This window comes from Dipodomys ordii, unplaced genomic scaffold, assembly GCF_000151885.1.
Source record: "Dipodomys ordii isolate 6190 unplaced genomic scaffold, Dord_2.0 Scaffold67, whole genome shotgun sequence".
In the NCBI taxonomy this organism is placed as follows: Eukaryota; Metazoa; Chordata; class Mammalia; order Rodentia; family Heteromyidae; genus Dipodomys; species Dipodomys ordii.
The window spans coordinates 144,483-163,049 of record NW_012267283.1 but is presented as its reverse complement, the minus strand read 5'-3'; the positions used below and the strand labels follow the sequence as shown (position 1 = coordinate 163,049).

General features: G+C 45.8%; 2 protein-coding genes across 2 annotated transcripts in view; one reads left to right on the top strand and one right to left on the bottom strand.

Annotated features, from left to right (window-relative positions):
• Snx30 (sorting nexin family member 30) overlaps window positions 1-7,917 on the top strand; it is a 133,749-nt gene extending 125,832 nt beyond the window's left edge. The window contains exons 9-10 of the mRNA XM_013023219.1: window positions 11-163; window positions 2,380-7,917. Coding sequence (XP_012878673.1) covers window positions 11-163; window positions 2,380-2,439 — 213 coding nt within the window. The 3' untranslated portion in view covers window positions 2,440-7,917. The remainder of the gene's footprint in view (window positions 1-10; window positions 164-2,379) is intronic.
• A 1,911-nt stretch (window positions 7,918-9,828) lies between these two features.
• On the bottom strand, window positions 9,829-18,252 carry Slc46a2 (solute carrier family 46, member 2). Its single transcript, XM_013023269.1, has 4 exons — window positions 17,052-18,252; window positions 15,393-15,476; window positions 14,888-15,044; window positions 9,829-10,422 (listed from the first exon to the last, which is right to left on the bottom strand). The coding sequence occupies exons 1-4, from the start codon at window positions 18,181-18,183 to the stop codon at window positions 10,365-10,367; spliced, it is 1,431 nt and encodes a 476-aa protein (XP_012878723.1). The 5' UTR covers window positions 18,184-18,252; the 3' UTR covers window positions 9,829-10,364.
• Between the last annotated feature and the right edge of the window lie 315 nt (window positions 18,253-18,567).

The window sequence follows — 18,567 nt, the reverse complement described above, 5'->3', positions numbered from 1 at the left end:
CCCCTTCCAGGTGCCAGCAGAGGTGGAGAAATGTCAGGATCGGATGGAGTGCTTCAATGCTGACCTGAAAGCCGACATGGAGAGATGGCAGAACAACAAGCGGCAGGACTTCCGGCAGCTGCTCATGGGTTTGGCTGACAAGAACATCCAATATTATGAGAAGGTAAATAGTGAGCCCAACAAGACCGGACTTTATAGCCAGAGCCTTCCAAACCCACCTGTTTCCCTGCACCCTCACTCACGCAGAGGCAGGGTACTTGCAGGCTCTTCCTTGCACACCTGCTAGAAGAGGAGCATTTCATCTCCTGCAGTTTGGTCCTAGCAGATGGCTGCTTCCTAAAGTCAGGCCTCCTGTGCAGGGAAGCAGCCAGTTAGTGGTAGTTTGGGCTTAATTGACCCTGCCTGTGTTTCCATGCACAGATTCATCATTTTTGTTGTGCTGGGGACCCTTCAGTCATCTAGCGAGGTGGATAGGCCCTCTTTCACAGCATTGTCTGCCTTTATAATAGATTTTAAAGTACTGCTTCTCTATACCTACAATAAAGGCATATAGGAGTACAAAGGAAAGCAATTCCATTAACATTTTTATTCATGTGTTTCCGAGACCTGTGGACCTCAGGGTAAGTACTCACACATACCCATATACACAACTCCCATCAAGTTACAGTGGCCCCCTCCTCAATCAAGGTTTGCCTCTAAATCATTTCTCCCATGAATCCCGATATCCTTTAAAGGCCTAAAGTTAGAGTTGTCTAATTGAATCAGGCACAGTGATACATATCTGTAGTCTCAGCTACTTTGGAGGCAGAGATAGAAAATATTTCAGTTCAGGGTCAACTTGGGCAAAATACTAGTGAGACCCGATCTCAAAGAATAAGTTGGGTGTGGTACTTCAAGAGATACTGCAGGAGGATCATAGCAGAGGCCAACCACGTGCAAAATTGTAATAACTAAAGCAAATAAAGTGCTGGTTGGCATGATCAGTTGGTAGTGTTGGTTAGAAAGCACATGGCCTTGAGTACAAGCTCCAGTATTGCCCCCCGAAAAGGCCTGATCACAGTTAACAAGTAACAGCCTTAAAGTCAAACTTTTGGAAACAGAATCACCTGTCAGTGTATTTACCGATGCCAACTCCACCCCTTTACCACATTCCTAGAAGAACCTACCTGTTCTGCGGACTTAATTGGTTTAGCTATTGTTCAGGACTTAATTGGTTTAGCTATTGTTCAGAGGTGGTGTGTCTGCACCTTTCCAAGTTCCCTGACCCACCAGGTGTTGGGGAAGAGCTGTTCAAAGCCTAAGAAGACAAGTGGCCTGCTCGTCTTCTCACTGCCATTTTCATGGAACCCTGCTATGGTTCCAAGTGGGCTCTGGACTGGATGCTTTACATGTGCATAAAATTAACTCTCAACTGTTACAGTCAAGGGGGTTTTATGATCCTCATTTGAAAGCTGAAGAAACCAAGACTCAGCCAGGTTTAAAAACTGTCCAAGGTGACACAGGCTGTAAGTGGATGAACGAGGATATAGAAGTGATGGGTCCACAAACTTTGGATGGTTCCCATGTATCATCACCATGTGGCTATGCCCAGCACCACTCAGGAACAGGCTGTTCCACAACTGGCTGTGCTTTGAGGCAAGGTCCCTCTCCATACCTCTGTTTCTTCATCTAATCTGTTGACCTAGCCCTCCCTTGTAAAAGAGGCCAGTTAGAGGCCGGGCTAGCATCTTCCAAGCTCCTGGCCTATCACAGGATCTGGAATGAAAAGAGCATAATGTGGTGGAAGAACCTCAGTTTGAATTCATGTTAGAACCATGAATTGCAAGGTAAATATAATGTTTAACAACAGTATGTGGACATAATAAAACGCAGTTGTTGGGGCTTCCTTCCCCAGTCTCTATTTTGAGAGATCCAAGTGTGGCTCAAATAAGCAAATTCAAGGCTGGTGAGGCAGAGCAGAGGCACCCCCTCTGACTCAGGTGGCTGGCCCATCTTGTGCAAGCCCTATTTATACCTTGCACTATCCGTCCTGACAACCTCTAGATCTCATCAAGAGTTTCTGCCAGGGTTGTTCATTCTTTTTCAAGGGAAAGATTTTTCTCCCAGTGGATCCATTTCCACTCACTGGCTGCAAGCTTCATGTACTGTCATGGCAGCATGTAAGCCTTGTTAGGGACACGGTTGTCTTTCATAAAGATAGAGGAGACACATCCCAGACAAACGACCTCCCTTGTTGACAGTGGTGTGGAGAACACATGTGGGAGCCACTAAGACCAAGGTGGCTGGCAGGACTGGCCATGTGAGCCTAGAGCAGGCCACACAAGGAAGCTGGCCGTGAGACCGGGCTTGGTGCTGATCCTGTGACTGTTGTCGTTTCAGTGCCTCATGGCGTGGGAGTCAGTTATTCCACTGCTACAGGAGAAGCAGGAGGCCAAGTAGGCGCCTCCTTGGGACAGAGACTGCTACCTACACAGGGCATGGCACCCGAATGTCCCTGCAGTGCTTGAGAGGTGGCGTTGGGAAAATGACACAGAAGCACCTCCAGTTTGTGTATTTTCTCCCTCCCCCTGCACCTGCAGTTGTTTTCCATTAGTATTTATTCCTTGGTGGAGCCTGCAAGGCCATAATCATCTGTCAGCAGAAGCATACCTCCGTCTTGTGAAGGAACCTCCTCGGTGAACACTAGGAAGACTTGAAACCGAGGGGCAGCAACAGCCCACAGCTGTGACATCGCATGCGCTTCCTCTTAGGGGACAGCAGAATTACCTGTTGTGGGAGAGAACTCAGGTCCCACTTTTCAAGAACACGAGGAGGCATGAAGTAAAGGGAGCTGTGGCTTGCTGTAGAGACCTGATGGCTCTGACTTGACCCCTGTGGGCATTGACTTGTCTCAGCCTAGACAGAGGCGGGAGCACCTCCATGGGAAGTCCTTAATTTACAGTGGCCTGTAGCCTGAGTATGGCCTGCTTCCTCTTTGTGATGACTGACATGTATTTTCTTGTTTCTGGTTCACATGGGGCCACTTAAGCAGATGTCTGTGTGCATCCATGCTTGAGCGAGCAAGCCAGCGTCCTTGTCCTTCGATGATGCCTCAAGAAGCTGAGGGGAAAGCTCCCCAAATACAGTAGATCAGAAAGATTTTGTGGAAAATGAAAAAAAAAAAAGGTGCATTTTCCTCTGTGAAGGTCTTGAGTGTATTTCTTCTGTTTGTTCGTTGTCATCGAGCTTAGACCTAGTAGGAATAGCTGTTATTTTGCAGTCAGGGTCACTCCTCTGTTGTTGAGAGTAGTGGGCCTAAGCCAAGTCCACCCTCGATGTCTGCTTTTGCAATTTGCCTTTACCTCACCAAGAATACCTAGTTTAATATTTCCTGCCACATCTACCAAATATTTGGGCAGCCTTTTGGTGAGAGGGCTGATATCGTATTGTTATGACACAGTTGCAATTTAAAGTGTGAATGTTCTACATAAAGTGCTTTAATTAACCCTTAACATTTCCTGGTCAGAAAGAAAAGTACCTACAGGGGCTGCAAAGATGATGTGTAGTCTTGCTTTGCTTGTAGTTGAAGTCTTAATTTATAGCCAAATTCCTGGGGACTGCCAGCTGTGTTTAAAGTCTTCATTTCAAACTGTTACCAGATTTCCTTTTCCAATTCACCACAAAACCAAATCATAAAGGATCTACCTTTCTGCTCATTGTCTTTCTCCTGAAAAGAAACTCCATACATCACATGTGTTCATTCACCCCTTTAGAACTCCAAAAGCCTCAAATAACTGGTAGAGGTTTATTTTTATTTTGTTTAAATGAAGCAGTTACTGCCTGTGTAAAGGCCAATCAGTGTGCAGTATGTTGAAGTCACTCATCCCATTGTCACAGCAGAGTTGACCGTGTGTCAGCCAGAGCTGGGAAGAGTTCTGTTCTTTTTCTGTCATGTTTGACATTCACAGTTGAAATGGTCATTTTTCTGATAGTCGGTACTTGCCTGTACTGCTTTCATCTGTGCCATTCTAAAATCCTATGATGTGAATTTTCAGTTTGGTACAAATAGAAATGAGTCACTGGAGCAGAGGGTAAGAACAACTCGTGTGCCTACCCCATCTCCAGTGTCTCACCATTTCATTCTACCTCTAAGCCATTGTGTTGGTGTGGTATGGGTGTGTGGGTCCAGCCTTGGCAGGCATCAGGATCTGAGCTGGTTGTTGACAGGCCTGGATTGACAGAGGTCACAGGAAACCAGGCTTGATCCAGCAGCAGCATATTTGGAATATCTTTGGATGTTTTGCCTTATGGAATGCACACTTGCAAAATGATGCTTGGAAAGAACTGTGGGAAGAGTTAGGAGGAGACTAGAACATAGCTGAAGGCCCGTCATTCCTGAGTACCGGCTAGTTAAGGAAGATGGCAGCCCTTCAAAGCAGCAGTGGGATGTTCACTGCAAGGGAAGGGTCGTGGGGTCCAGTCATTTCCTCTCATCATGGGAGACATCACTGGCTCTGGAGAGACTGCCTATCTTTGAAGGCACATTGAGATTTTGTCTTGCTCTGTTTGTTTGCTTCCTATGAAATTCCTGTGCTTCAAGACACAGGAATAGCTGGAGCAATAAAAACTTTCTGTCCTTCAGGCTTGTTGTCAGTGGCAGAGCCAGGAAACTACATACATTACAGACTTCCATGGAGAAACAATCCTTCCCAAGAAGAGACATGTCCTCATCTTCAGGCTGGCAGCTGAGGAGATAAGGAGGCAGGCCCAGAAGGAAGGAGACTATAGGCAATGAAGGAGGAGCTCCCTATCCCCCTTCCCATGGCTCTCTGTGCTCCTGAGGCCCTCACAGAACCAAGCAAGGATTTGCTTGTTCGTTCTGGTCAAACACGAAAGAGATTTCTTATGAGAAGCCTAACTTGAGATTTAGGTGCCAAAGACCTCCTGGGTGAGGCTCTTCTTACTCCTTCCTTCCCGAGCCATAGTCTCTGTCCTAGGTTATGGACTTCTCATATTTCTTTTTCATGAAACTTTAGGTTGAGGGCAGGTAGTCAAAGATAGATTGACTGTAGTAGTGAATGAAGATAAGTCTGTTTCCATGTCAAATCTCAACCCCATGGAGTATATTCTAGATGTTCATTGGCCAGTCCCGGGAAGGGATGAGCCATACTTGCTGCTCACTGCTATGTGGCTGCCTTTGGTGAGGGCTTGGCAGGAAGTCATCCTGCTTTAGAGATAGGCCTGATGACCATGTGGCAGAGGCAAATGAGGTTTCTCTGTTAGGACAGTAGCCCGAGGAACAGTTTGGTGTGACTTGATCCTGCCTGATGGTATAGAGAGTTCAGGCAGCTGTTTTGATGAGGTTATTGGACTACCTCAGAGTCATTCTCTAAACTCCTTCCTAAGATGGAGAGGGGAGGAAGAGCAAGGTCAGGAAGGTCAAAAAGCTGTGTTGGCCTCATCTGTGTGGGTTTTGGGATGGACTGGAAGTGGGCTTTGCCCTGGCTAGATGGGGCTGCTGATCCCCCCTCCCCACCCCAGTGGGCAGTTCCTCCCAGAAGGTCATCAGACTTCAGGGCAGAGCACATACTTTGAAACTCCACCTTCTCAAATGCCTACTTCCAGGGCCTGTGGAAACCAAGCTAATTATGTGGCTGGGTAACACTGCTTTGGCCATCCTCACTTACAATATTATGTTGGGAATTTGGGGTTGCCTTCTCACTTTCAAAAGGCCTCAAGATGGCAATAGATTACACGTGCCCTCTCCTTGCTTGCGTTTTTCCTTTTAAGATGACATGTGTCACCTATGTATATATTTGAGGAAAATGTCCTCTTCTGGGCTAAGCTTCACCTGGAGCTGGGGGTGTAACAACAGTTCTCCTCTTTCTTGATTTTAACTCAGTAAAAAAATCCAGGAATTCAGTTTTTTACCAACCCAATCTGCAAGGTGGTCAGGTTTGATTTTAAAGATACCTATCTTTCCACCATTGCACATACCAGGGGCATCCAAACAGAGTAGGGTAGAGACTGTGTTACAAGTGGGCAGACTATTTTCTCTTGATCACATGTGTTTGAAGTATGTCCTGGGTATGACTGCCCAACCCTTTTTATGTGGTATTAGCCAGGTAGCTTTTACTTCTCTAGGTAGTCTATAAATGTTATGAAAAAAAACCTGACTTTTAACAAATACAATGTTTGTCTCATATACACATTCTATGTATTTAGCACTTGAAGATCAACAAATCCAAAATTTTAAAGAAACACCACCGACTGTTAAAAGCCTAACTGCTTTTTGAGAATTTGTCAATGCCTACTGATATGCCTTATTCTTCTACTAGTGTTTAAAATGCTCTGAGTAGAAAGAGTTTTAGAAATGTAAGCAGTCATTCAGCTTCAGTATTATAGATCTAGCATAGTCTTCAGCCCTTAAGGAAACAAGGGGTGCGGGGGTCATAATTAGGATAACCTTTTTGGAAGGTGACAACTATTGCTATTGCCAAATGATATTTTTAATAGTGTAAGGAAACACAGAGACCACAGCACCGTTTATTGTTTTAAATGTAGAAAAATTCATTTAGTTCCTTTTGGCATCCTCCTAATTGTAGAGAATATGTTATCAGCATTGATGAGTCATTTCCATTCAAAGAATTTATGGATAAAGACAGATCCGCTTTTTAAGAGACCCTGGTTCCTCAGAGTAGTATGTTGAAATGCCACAGATTGAAATGCCAAAAACATAAAACCTATTTATTGACTTGCATAATTGAGTCCATTTTAGTGGAGCCTACTTGTTGACGCTGTGCTGCAGTGTTGCCTATGTGCCTCTCCCACAAGTCCTGCTCTGGCACTAGGTGACTCTCTGCTCTCTCTAGGTCAGGTCAGAGCAGCTAATACCTGTCCCAACTCCTGTGGGACAGGCTTGTTCACAGACTTTAGCCAGCCAACCTTTTATTGGATATGATTCTGAAAAGAGGAAGAGGGAAATGCTTTTTCCTTAGTGAGGCAATGAGGAGAGGGGAAGGTAGATTGCAAATCAGAATATTTGGTTTACTAAGGCATATCCCTGTGGCAGCTGGGCCATCATTGGATAACAAACCAGCATTTCTTAACAGTCAGCACTGTCCACCTGGATGCCCCCTGAGGCTCAGTCAGGTCTGTCCCATAGTCCCCCATCCTCTGAATTTCTGTGTGCCTGCTCCCTACATCCCTGAGTCAGGAATGTGTGGAGAGATGACCTACAGCCCATGTACTCCCAGGAAACAAACTGCCAGCAAACTTTCTAACTTGTATTTTAACTGTACCAGAAGAGATATAAATGTTTGCTTAGGGTCTGTCCACATTATGGACTGTGTTTCTTACTTTTACAAATCAATCCTTACATTTAAGATTTAAAAGAGAAAGGAAAGGCCTGAGGTATTGGTCAAGTCCTCTGTGTAACTGTTTCTCTCTATTTCTCTCTCTCCTTCCCTCCACCTCTTCCCCTCCCTCTCTCCCTCCCCACCTCTCCACCCCCTCTTCACCCTGTCTTCCCTATCCTTCCATGCTGCCATTAACCAAAATAAAAGCTGTGAAAATAAAAGTTAAGAGAATGTGTGTTGATAAGAAACTGATTTCTTTACAGAGCGAAGTCTTTGTCTTATGAAGCTACCAGATGTTAAAAAGAATGTCACCTGTTTTTCATTGTTTTGGAACCCCAGAGATTATAAGTGAGGAAAGAAATGTTGAATTTTTGATGCCGGCATGAGGTTTTTGTCCACTTCTGTTTTTCATCTATATGTATAAAAGTTCTGTTCATTGTTTACTATGGGATTAGTATTACATTTTGAGGTAAACAAAGAATTTGTATTGCTTGATAAACTATTAGCTTGTAAATTAAACAATTTCTTTACCTCAATTAACTTTAATGGACCAATAAAAGTATAAAATATGCTTTCTTTATTTTCTGTCTTGTTGTATTTTCTCTAAACAAACAAGTGATTTGTCTAAAAAAATCAGAATTTACAGAGAAATGGGAAGTTTGTGTATGTGTGTGTGTGTGTGTATTTGTGCATTTGCTAAGCAGGTATTCTACCACTTGAGTCATGCCTCTAGCCCTTTTTGCTTGGTTGTTTTTATTTTATTGGAAGGATAGTTTTATTTGTGTACAGAGAACTCCACGTTGTACATTTAACCTGGTTTAGTGGTGAGTTAACTTTGCTTTTTCCAGCTTATCAAAGTGAGTTACAGATTTGTGGCCCAGGGCCACTGGCACCCATCTTCCTCTTTCTCTTCCTTATAGACCCAACCTCAGTTTACCCTCTCCTACATATTACAAATTGGCAGCAACTTGGAGAGATGGAGAAACTATCTTGTATAATAACGGTTGGATAGGCAGGCAGTCTAGGGCCCGCCCAGGTGTTTCATGAGAGATTTCCTTCCTATATCATCTTTTTTTTTAAATTTTATTTTATTTGTGAACATGCTGTACAGAGGCGTTACAATTACATGGGCAGGATAATGCGTACATTTCTTACCAAGCATTGCAGCCTCCTCCTTTGTTTACCCTTCACATCCCTTCCCAGCCTCCCCCCCATATCATCTTATAGCAAAGTATATATATATATATATATATATATATATATATACTGGATCAAGGCAAGCCATTTTCTGATTTTTTTTTACCTACTATGATGTTTTTAAAGAATTTGTAAGAAGGAATGTCCTTGGTTTTTTGAGTATTTGAATGTGTTTGGAAATGAGCTCTAAGTGGTACTGGACTTGACCTACTGATAGCAGACTTCATTAATCTAAAATTACAGTCATAAAAACAAGGCAGGAAAGCAGGGTCAGAGAGGGTTGAGGATGAGGTCTTAGCATTTCCATTTATTAGGTCTGACCTTTCAGTATTTCCATTTTGGAAATGAATACAAGCCTTTCCCATGGGGCTATGGGTAGACAAGTGATCATTTATAGGCAGCTCCGAAGTATCCAATGGACACTCACTAGATGATAAAACTTATGGATTTGAAAAGTCTCTCTTATGCTGTCCATCTTTACCACTCCAGTCTTAGTCTCCATCCCTTCCTCCTTGATGCCCAGCTCTCCTCCTACCTCCTTTCTCTCCTCATGTGTCTTGGGGAAATTTTCTTCAAGCCTTACAGCATGCAGTTCCTTCTGCCTGGGATGTTCTGGGCTTCAACTCCTAACATTTGTCACATCTGGGAAGCCCTCTCTGTCCTCCCATGACAGAGCTATATGCCCCTTTACTTCACATTTGCAAAGAAGACAGTAATTCCAAGCCAGGGCACCTGTAATCCTAGCTATTCAGGAGGCAGATCTGAGGATCACAGTTCAAAGCTGTTCAAACAGGAAAATTTGTGAGATTCTTTCCAATAAACTACCAAAAAGCTGGAATGGAGCTGGAATGGTAGAGCGCTGGTTCTTGGGCAAAAGAAGCTCAGGGACAATACCCAAACCCTAAGTTTAAGCCCTAATACCAGCACAAAGAAAGCTAATGAGGATATAGGTGTGGCTCAAGTGGTAAAGCACTTGCCTAGCATGATTAAGGTTCTATCTCCAGTATCAAGAAAAAGAAAACAAGGATGCTTGGTGCCTGTGGCTCATGCCTATAACCCTAGCTATTCAGGAGGCTGAGAGCTGAATCAAAGCCAATCCAGGCAGAAAAACCCCTAAGACACTTCAGTTAACCAGCAAAAGGCCAGAAGTAAAAGCATGGCACAAAAGTACCAGATTGAGTGGAAAAGCCCTGATGCCAAGGATGCTCCGTTGCTCTTCTGAGTGCTTCCTTCATGAGGACTCAATGCTTATTTTTCAAGATTTTATTTTTTAACTTAACAGGTGTCATTTCTCTTGAGTGTTTACAGTTAAAGATTCAAGGAAAATCTAACTTATTTTTCAAAGTTTTATTTTTAATTTGAAAGTTGTAACTTACAGTTCATACAAAATGTCCCTTTCACATGGCCTTGGGCAGCCGAAAATGCAGGCCTTCTTTGAGTTCTGGAACTTGCAGTAAACACCATATGACTAAATCTGTGTTGGAGCCCTGGAGACAATCGCTGGAAGAAAGGGGCCTGACCACCTGCTACTGGAGCCTGAACCGCTCTAGGGTCTGGGATGCCCGTGTGTGTCGTCCACACCCACAGAACCTAACCTCTGCCTAGCTGGGCCATCTGAAAGCTGAGAAGGTTCTTCCATCACCCGGGAAATGCATTCCCCCATCCACCAGGGTCCCCTAGAGCCCCAGCCAGTCATGCAGAGGACAATTCTAGCTGGAGCAATGGTTTCTTGGGCAGTGAGTTATTTTGGTCCAATTCCCTGGTTCCTTTCTCAGTTATCAAAGGCCCCTAGCCATTGCTGGTGTTCTTAGCTCTTGCAGATCAGCACCTTCATTTCTCTGTTCTGTCTCCACATTGTGACCCTGAGACTTGTTTATAGGCCACGATGCTGTTAAAAAAAATTGTAATAGAGAATTACAAGAGAACCACTCAAATCAGGCAAAGAATATCCCTACCTATGTTGAGTTGTCACTGTGACATGTGGAGTTAGACATAATGCTATCTGCATTATGGTATCAGAAGGCTGTGCTGAGTGAGGCTGGCTCCAGAGAAAGTCTCTTACTTCAAGTTCTTTCCAATCCTGTGATGATGAAATTCTCCCCATTTCCCACAACATTGTAGCCCTGTGCCTCAATATTTTCTTGGAAACTGCATCTCAATCACTTGATATTCAAGTAATAAACTCCCATGAATATCTTATGATCAAGATTAATCTTCACTAATCCCAAACTGAATTAACCATCCTATCTCATCTTCTGCCTTTCCAGAGCTCCTTTATCTCTCTCACAAACTTTGTTTAAAAATACTGGTAGAAGCTGGTGCTCACGGTTCACGCCTATAATCCTAGCTACTCAGGAGGCTGAGATATGAGGCTCATGGTTCAAAGCCAGCCCGGGCAAGAAACTCCGGGAGACTCATATCCAATAAACCACTAGAAAATCAGAAGTGGCACTGTGGCTCAATTGGTAGAGCACTCACCTTGAGCTGAAGAGCTGAGGGACAGCGCCCAAGTCCAGAGTTCAAGCCCCATGACCAACAACAACAACAAAAATACTGGTGGAGCTGGGTGCTGGTGGCTCACACCTGTAATCCTCGCTACTCAGGAGGCTGAGATCTGAGGATCACAGTTCAAAGCCAGCCCAGGCAGGAAAGCCCATGAGACACTCCAATAAACTGTTCATAAAAAGCGGGAAGTGGTGTTGTGGCTCAAGTGGTACAGCACTAGCCTTGAGCACCAAAGCTCAGGGACAGCCCCCAGGTCCCAAGTTCAAGTTCCAGGACTGGCAAAACAAAAAACTGGTTAGTAGCTCACGTCTATAATCTTACCTACTCAAGAGTCTGAGATCTGAGGATCAGGTTTGAAGCCAGCCCAGACAGAAAAGTTCACTGGAGACTCTTATCTCCAATTAACCAGCAAAAAAGATGGACATGGAGAATGGTTTAAGTAATAGAGTTCCATCCTTGAGCAAAAAGTCAAGTGAGAGTTCAGGACCCTGAGTTCAAGCTCCCCCACCCCGCCCCTGAGTACTGGTACATGTGTGTGTGTGTGTGTGTGTGTGCGCGCGCACACACACACACACACACACACACACACACACACAAATACTGGTAGACAAAACGGAGGCATAGCAGTTAAGAACACTGGATTAAGGTCTTGGACTTGTGTAACTTTTATGCCAAAAGTCTTCAGGTTATGAATTAGAACACAGTTCTTACTGATGGATGGAGTGTTTTAAGCTGCTTATGGATATAAGCTTAAATCGTAGTCTTCTAGGGAAAATATGTAGAAACTTCCAATACCAACTTCCCACTTGAGTCTGAGAATCCTACTGGGAGGGGCAGTTATTGTACTTCACAAAACAAAACTCATTGAATTACAAGGCTGGCAAGTAGAGAGACAAAACTTAGAGCTGGGCACCAGTGGTTCATGCCTGTAATCCTAGCTACTCAGGAGACTGAGATCTGAGGATTGTGGTTCAAAGCCAGCCTGGGCAGGAAATTCGGTGAGATTCTTATCCCCAATAAACCACTCTGAAAACTGGAAGTGGTGTTATGGCTCAAGTGGTACAGCGCTATCCTTGAGCTGAAAAGCTGAAGGACAGCACTCAGGCCCAGAGTTTAAGTCCCACAATTGACAAATAAAAAAATTAAAAAAAAAAAAAGAGAAGAAAAGCCTAGAGGCAACCAGCACAGGGATCATGAACTTGGCTTAGAGCCCTGGCTTTGTAGCTAATTCCTTTGGGACACTATTGATAGCTGTGTGTTGCTGGCCAGCTCCTAACTTCATTATCAGCCAGCAATAGGCAGTTGTGGTGTGTGAGTGTTCAGTAATGCTCACTAGTGGGTGATATGTCCTTCTGACAGCATTCATTCATTAAGCAAATTTGTTCAGAGAACCTCCTGAGCACCAGAGTCATTGCTGGACATAGGAGACACACAATAAGCCATAAGCCATGCTCATTGTTCTCAAGGAACCTACAGTCTAGAGGGCAAGTGTATTAAATAGATGCTTACTAAGTGATCAACTGTCATTCCACATAGGCTTTGGGAAAAATGTACTAGAAAGATCTAACTTAGACTAATAGAGGTGTAGGAAAATTCTTTTTGAGAAAATGGCAAGTTTTGACTCTCTTCTTCCATCTTCAGTGTGTGTATGTGGGGGAGGGGTGGTAATAGTAATCTCAAATTTAGGGAGTTAAAATATATGAAGTTAAGTGCTTTCTGTTAATTTTTTTTGTGGTACTGTGGTTTGAATTCGGGCCCTTGCTCTTTTTCAACTTGCTTGCTTGGCTGGCACTCTACCATTTGAACCATGTCTCCAGTCCTGCTTTTTTCTGGGTCCTAGGGATTGAACTCAGGGCCTGGGTGGTATCACTGAGCCTGTCTGTGTTCAAGGCTAACACTCTTAACACTTGAGCCACATAGCCACTTCCAGTTTTTGAGTAGTTAATTGGACGTAAGAGTCTCACAGTAACTTTTCTGCCCAGGCTGGCTTCAAACCCCGATCCACAGATCTCAGCCTCCTGAGTAGCTAGGATTACAGGTGTGAGCCACCAATGCCCAGCTCAGCCCTGCTTTTTGATGGTTATTTTGGAGATGGAGTCTCATAAGCTTTCCTGCCTGGGCTGGCTTTGAACCTTGATTTTCTTAATCTCAGCTCCCGGAATAGCTACAGTCATGAGACAGCAGTAATGAGATGAGTATAAATTAACTAAATTTGTAGACCAGAGAGATGAGTTCATTCTCTTCTAGTGGCTCATTTACTGAGTGCAAGTGTACCTGAGGGGTGGGGGAAGAGGGTTAAGCCACACTGTGGGGTCCTCAGCACCTCCCTATCTCATCTAAAGAGCAGGCAGAAGAAGGCAGGTTTTTACAGTAATGGGAAATACGCTCACTTTGCTAGCAGGAAAGGCCAGATCCATGGCCCTTTCAGGTCACAGACTGGTTGGCAGCTCTAGCTCAAGGACCTCTCCTGACATCAAGGAGTGGGATACAGGCTGTGACTAGTCCAGTCTCTTGCCTTCTGAGTCCTCCTCTACTCTGCTGTGCGTTCTTGGTTTTTCTGTCATGGAATGTAACCTTGCCTACTGTGGTTAGAAATCTCTACTGGTCTTTCCTGCTACTATCAATGATTGATGGTACAATCTGGCCTTTTCTCACTGGAAGAATATGTTAGGATATCATTTATTTTAGTGACTTGTGGAGAGCAAAGGTAATAGCAATATTCCTCTTATGGCATAAGTTTTTAATCTTACATCTCTGAGAGATGGAATCCTGTAATAATATTTTTTCATCTTTCCTAGTCATTTCCTGAAAACTTTGTACATGAGTTTCTCTAGTGCTAAATGTCTATGACGGATAAAACAGACTTATTTTAACTGTCTTATCCATCTGAGCATCCAATTAATTGCTTATTTAGTGTTTCCTCACTGGTTCTGTGGCATAAGATCAGGAAGACCCAGCACAGATAGATAAGACCCAGTGTATGTTAAGACCCAGAACTGGGTAAGGGGCCATATGTCACACAACTGTTTCTTGGGCCTTTAGGTCTTAATGAAGGGAAGCCATTCTCCTTAGCATAACTAAAGCAGGTGAAACTGTAGAAAAAAACCAATTATTGGACTTTCATGTTGCTTTCATAGGTCTGTTTTTGTCTTTATGACACATATTAACTAGTAAGATGTGTGTGTGTGTGTGTGTGCGCACACACACACACACACATGCATGTGCATGCCTGGTATTAGGGCTTGAAATCAGAGCGTGGGCATTGCCCCTGAGCTCTTTTGCTCAAGGCTAGTGCTACCACTTGAGCCACTGCTCCACTTCCAGCTAATTGTTGATAAGAGTCTTACAGACTTTTCTGCCTGGGCTGGTTTTGAACTATAATCCTCAGATCTCAGCCTCTTGTGTCACTGGTATCACATTTGTGAGCCACCAGTGCCACCAGTGGTATTTGTTTGTAAGTTGAAGAGATAACTTCAACCAACTGCCAATGAACTAGAACTAGTCATTTTTCAAATGGGGAAAACGAATCTATCACTGGCTTAGCCAAAGAGTTAAGACTTCTGAAAATTTGCATTGCATGCCAGCTGCAATTTTGACCAACTCATTCAGCCAGGACTCATCTGAAAAGGCCTAAGGGCTGGATAGCCTGAAGACAGACCTGGCTGAGCGCTTACCTTAGAATATCAAACCTCATATGACCCCTAGCTTTTCCAAGTTCAGCCACTTGCTCTTTACATCTTATTTTTCTCAACTAAGAAATAAAGCAAAGAACCTCAGTGATTGATAGTTCCTCGCCCACTTCACCCTCCCTGGCCCCACCTTCACAGTAGACACTACCCCCATCTTACCCAATCGGGATAATGGCCACAAAGGAGAGGAAGGAGGACAGAGCAAAGCAGGTGCCTACAAACTTGTCCATGGTGAGCTGATAGATCTTGTTATACACCGTGGATGTCACCACCCCGGTCAGAGCCAGGGACAGCTGCAGTATGACAAACACCTTTCCTGCAAGGGATAAGTGGTTACTAAGAAATGTGGTAGTGTCCTTTCTTTGTTCCCCACTGGGGAGCTCCCAGAGAACCTCCTCCCTTCTAGGGACTCCCTTTCAGGCCTCATGGCTGAATTCAACAGGAGTCCTGTCTCTATCTGCACATTCCTGAAGTCTTTTTCTTTGATTGTGGCTTTTCCAGTGATTGACTTCATAAGTTTTTCTCACCCACCCTCAGTCTGCATTCTTTCTGTCCTGGATGGATATGTTCCTCACGTATTTGAGGATGCTTTTGGAATTTTCTCAGATATCTTCTGCAAGTGGGTATCTCAAGCTGAGCTCAGGCAGAAGATCCAGTCACTCACCATAAGAGGAGCCTTTGATGAGTTTGGACATAGCTGATCGAATGGTCGTGATGGGAATGAGGGCGAACAGCATGGTAGCTCGAGCTGGAAAACATCACACAAGAATGTTCCTTACTGTAGCACAGCCTGAGCCAAGGACAAAAATCACAATAAAGTAAATGCCTTGTCCCCAGCCCCTCTCCATTCCCTATGGGACTTTCCCTGCTGGCAGATAAGCATTCTCCCCAGCTCAGCTCTGACTGCAAGCTCTGATAGAGTCGTAGTTGCTGAGTGCTAATCTCAAGGTCACAAGGCCCTGCTTACACAGAGAAAGTGAAGGGAATCTTCATGGGCAGAGTTATGTGGTGTCTAGGGAAATGGAGCTAGCGCCAACAACATGACACAGATGAGAAGCCCTAGGAGAGAATGCCTGCCCATACTGTCCATGAACTGCTCTTGAAGACAGTCTCAGGAGCTTGGGCAAGCTGCTTCCAGAAACATTCCCCTATTATGGCTGCTACATATTCCTGAAACCTTATTGATGAATGTTCTTTGCACATGGTCTTAACCGGGAACTGACCAGAGATTGCCTTGCCTTGCCTTGCCTTGCCTTGCCCTGCCTGCCTGCCTGCCTGCCTGCCCTCTCTCCTTCCCTCATTCCTTCTTTACTTCCTTCCTTCTTAGGCCAGCCTTAGAGATTCTCCTCTTTATGCCCCCCTGTGTAAGAGGATAACATTCTGTTTATTAATGAAATGTGGTCTTGCAAACTTTTTGCCTCAATCTCTGCCTCAGTAATTGAGGTGATAGGCATGAGCCCCTGCACGGAGCCCTACCTCGCTGACCTTGCCGTTTTGTTACATGCTTTTCTGAGGTATGTCCCCTAGACGAAGGTTCAGCCTTCTGGTAATCATCTAGCATTGTTCTTCCAAATATGTTAGCCATGTTGGCCACATGTGGCAAGTTAAATTAATTGAAATGTAGCAATTTAAATTAACTGAAATGAAATAAACTGTAAAATTCTGTTCTTTGTTGCATTAACATTTCAAGTGCCCAACAGCCACACATGGCTGGTGGCTACTGTACAGGACAGACCAAAAGAGTAGTCATTCCCACAGTCATAGTAAGTTGTGTGGTAGCACTAGTCTAGAACTCTCTTTCTTGTGGTTTATCTAGCCTCTGGCCTCAGATGGAAACTTTATTTTCATTCCTAGTGGTGATTTATTCCATTGGGTGGTGAAGAAGCCAGTTATTGAGAATTATTATGTGTTGTTTAAAAGCCATGGCTTGTCTCTAAATGATTTTAATTAAGGGCCCTTCTAAACTGGATTTCTTGGTTTCATAAAGTTAAAATTAGAAGAAACTCAGCTCTGTCTTCATACAAGGGCATCTTGAAGTCTCCCCTCCTGACTCTAGATATTGATCACACCTGCCTGATCACACACAGGTAGTGATCACACACTATTGATCACACCTGCTTGACCTTCTAGAGTTTCGGCATCATTCTGGTACCATTTCAATCTGCAACACAGAGCACCCACAGTACAATACAGATTAACTCAAGTGCACACAAGCCTGTCTCTAGTGCCTCCTAGAGAGCAAGTTGAAGCCCTGGTTCCAAGCTGGGACTCTTAAAGCCCCCTGACCCAGCATTCCCTGCCGCCCGAGGGGTGCCAGACTCACCAATGTAGTACATGTATGTCTCTTTCACAAAGGCCAAGAGGAGGGCTCCTGTCCCAAAGGAGACCATCCCAATTATGATCATTGTGGTGTCCCGGAAGTAGCGGGAGAAGACCAGAACGCCTAGGAAGCTGGTGATGAAGATGGTGTACCCAGAAGCCATCCCATAGCCCACCTGCTCTTGGTTCCAGCTGAGAGGTTCCCTCAGCACGAAAAGGGGCATCACGTCCACCGTGCCCACCACAGCCAAGTCATAGAGGATGGCACCCACAAAGAGCAGGGAAAGGATGTTTTTGGGGGGACGTGTTTTGCCAGGAGATGGGGGGTGCCCCCCTGTATTCTTCTTGTCCAGCTGATCGGGATCCAGGGTGCGGTAGGTGCCTACCGTGCCAGACACGGTGTCCAAGGACGGGAGCTTCTTGCTGGGTTTGGCCATAGATTCAGGGACTTTCAGCACGAAGAGGCTGTAGAGAAGGGCGAAGGTGGCGCAGCCCACGCTGCAGGCCGTCAGCACCAGGCCCTGCCCGGAGTGCCCAGCCGTCTGATTGAAGAGATGCCCAGAGGCCATGCTCCCGCAGAACCCTGCCAAACCCAGGATCAGGTCGATGAGGATGAGGCGCACCGAGCGGCGGCCTTCGGAGGAGCCCAGGGAACCCAGCGCCATGACCCCGGACCAATAGGCCGAGAGGCCTCCGCACAGCCCGTTGAGCGCGGCCGCCCCGTACAGCACCTCTACCGGCCAGTCGAGCAGCACCTTGAGCAGCAGCCCGATGCGGGACAGCAGGAAGCCCAGCAGCGACGTGCAGATGGAGATCTTGCGGTGGTAGCGGTCGCTGAGCCAGCCCAGCCCGTAGGCGGACAGCAGGGGCGTCAGGCCCACCACCAGGTTGTAGATGATGTAGAAATTGGAGATGGCCCTCTGCTGCTGGTCCTCCAGAGCGCCCCGGGGCGACGGACTGGTGGAGCTGTGGTTGAAGGAGCCCCGCGCCCCGAAGGACGACTTCACCACCAGAAGAAGCCCCGCATCGTAGAGCGAGCCGGCCACCTGGGCGGAGGCCACCACGGGCTCGATCCAGGTCCTCACTTGGAAGCGAGGCAGCTGGCACCGCCACGGGCAGGTGATCTCGAGGCCCATGGGACCTGTCTGGTGAGGGACAGAAAGGCTGGATGACTGCAGGGACCGGGAGATGCGCCCAAACTTGACAGCTACAAAGAGCAAGGACTCAGCGGAGCTCCAGCCGCCCAGGACCTCCTGGCCCCGACCACGCCTCCCCCCAGCCGGCCGCGCCCCCTCCCCGACCGTCTCCACCCCGAGAGGGCGGGGCGGGGCTCGCGACCTCCCACCGGAGCCTGGAGACCCGCAGCGCCGCCCATCTCCGCTCCCTCTGCGGGTTCCCCACTGCTGGGCCTGCCCGGGGGACTCCTGTCCGTCCATCCCTGCCACCTTCCCCTAAGGACTGTCACGGCAGAGGCTAACGTTCACAGAGAAGGAGCCCTGAGATCTGCCCTTGGAGCCGTT

What these genes read in the sequence shown, in the direction of transcription:
- Slc46a2 (XM_013023269.1), bottom strand. Translation starts at nt 18,183, where the DNA reads ATGGGCCTCGAGATCACCTGCCCGTGGCGGTGCCAGCTGCCTCGCTTC. An exon ending in GACATACATGTACTACATTG is followed by an intron (nt 15,477 to 17,051) that starts GTGAGTCTGGCA and finishes GATGTTTTCCAG; the next exon opens with CTCGAGCTACCATGCTGTTC. An exon ending in GTGGCCATTATCCCGATTGG is followed by an intron (nt 10,423 to 14,887) that starts GTAAGATGGGGG and finishes TTTTTTTAACAG; the next exon opens with CATCGTGGCCTATAAACAAG.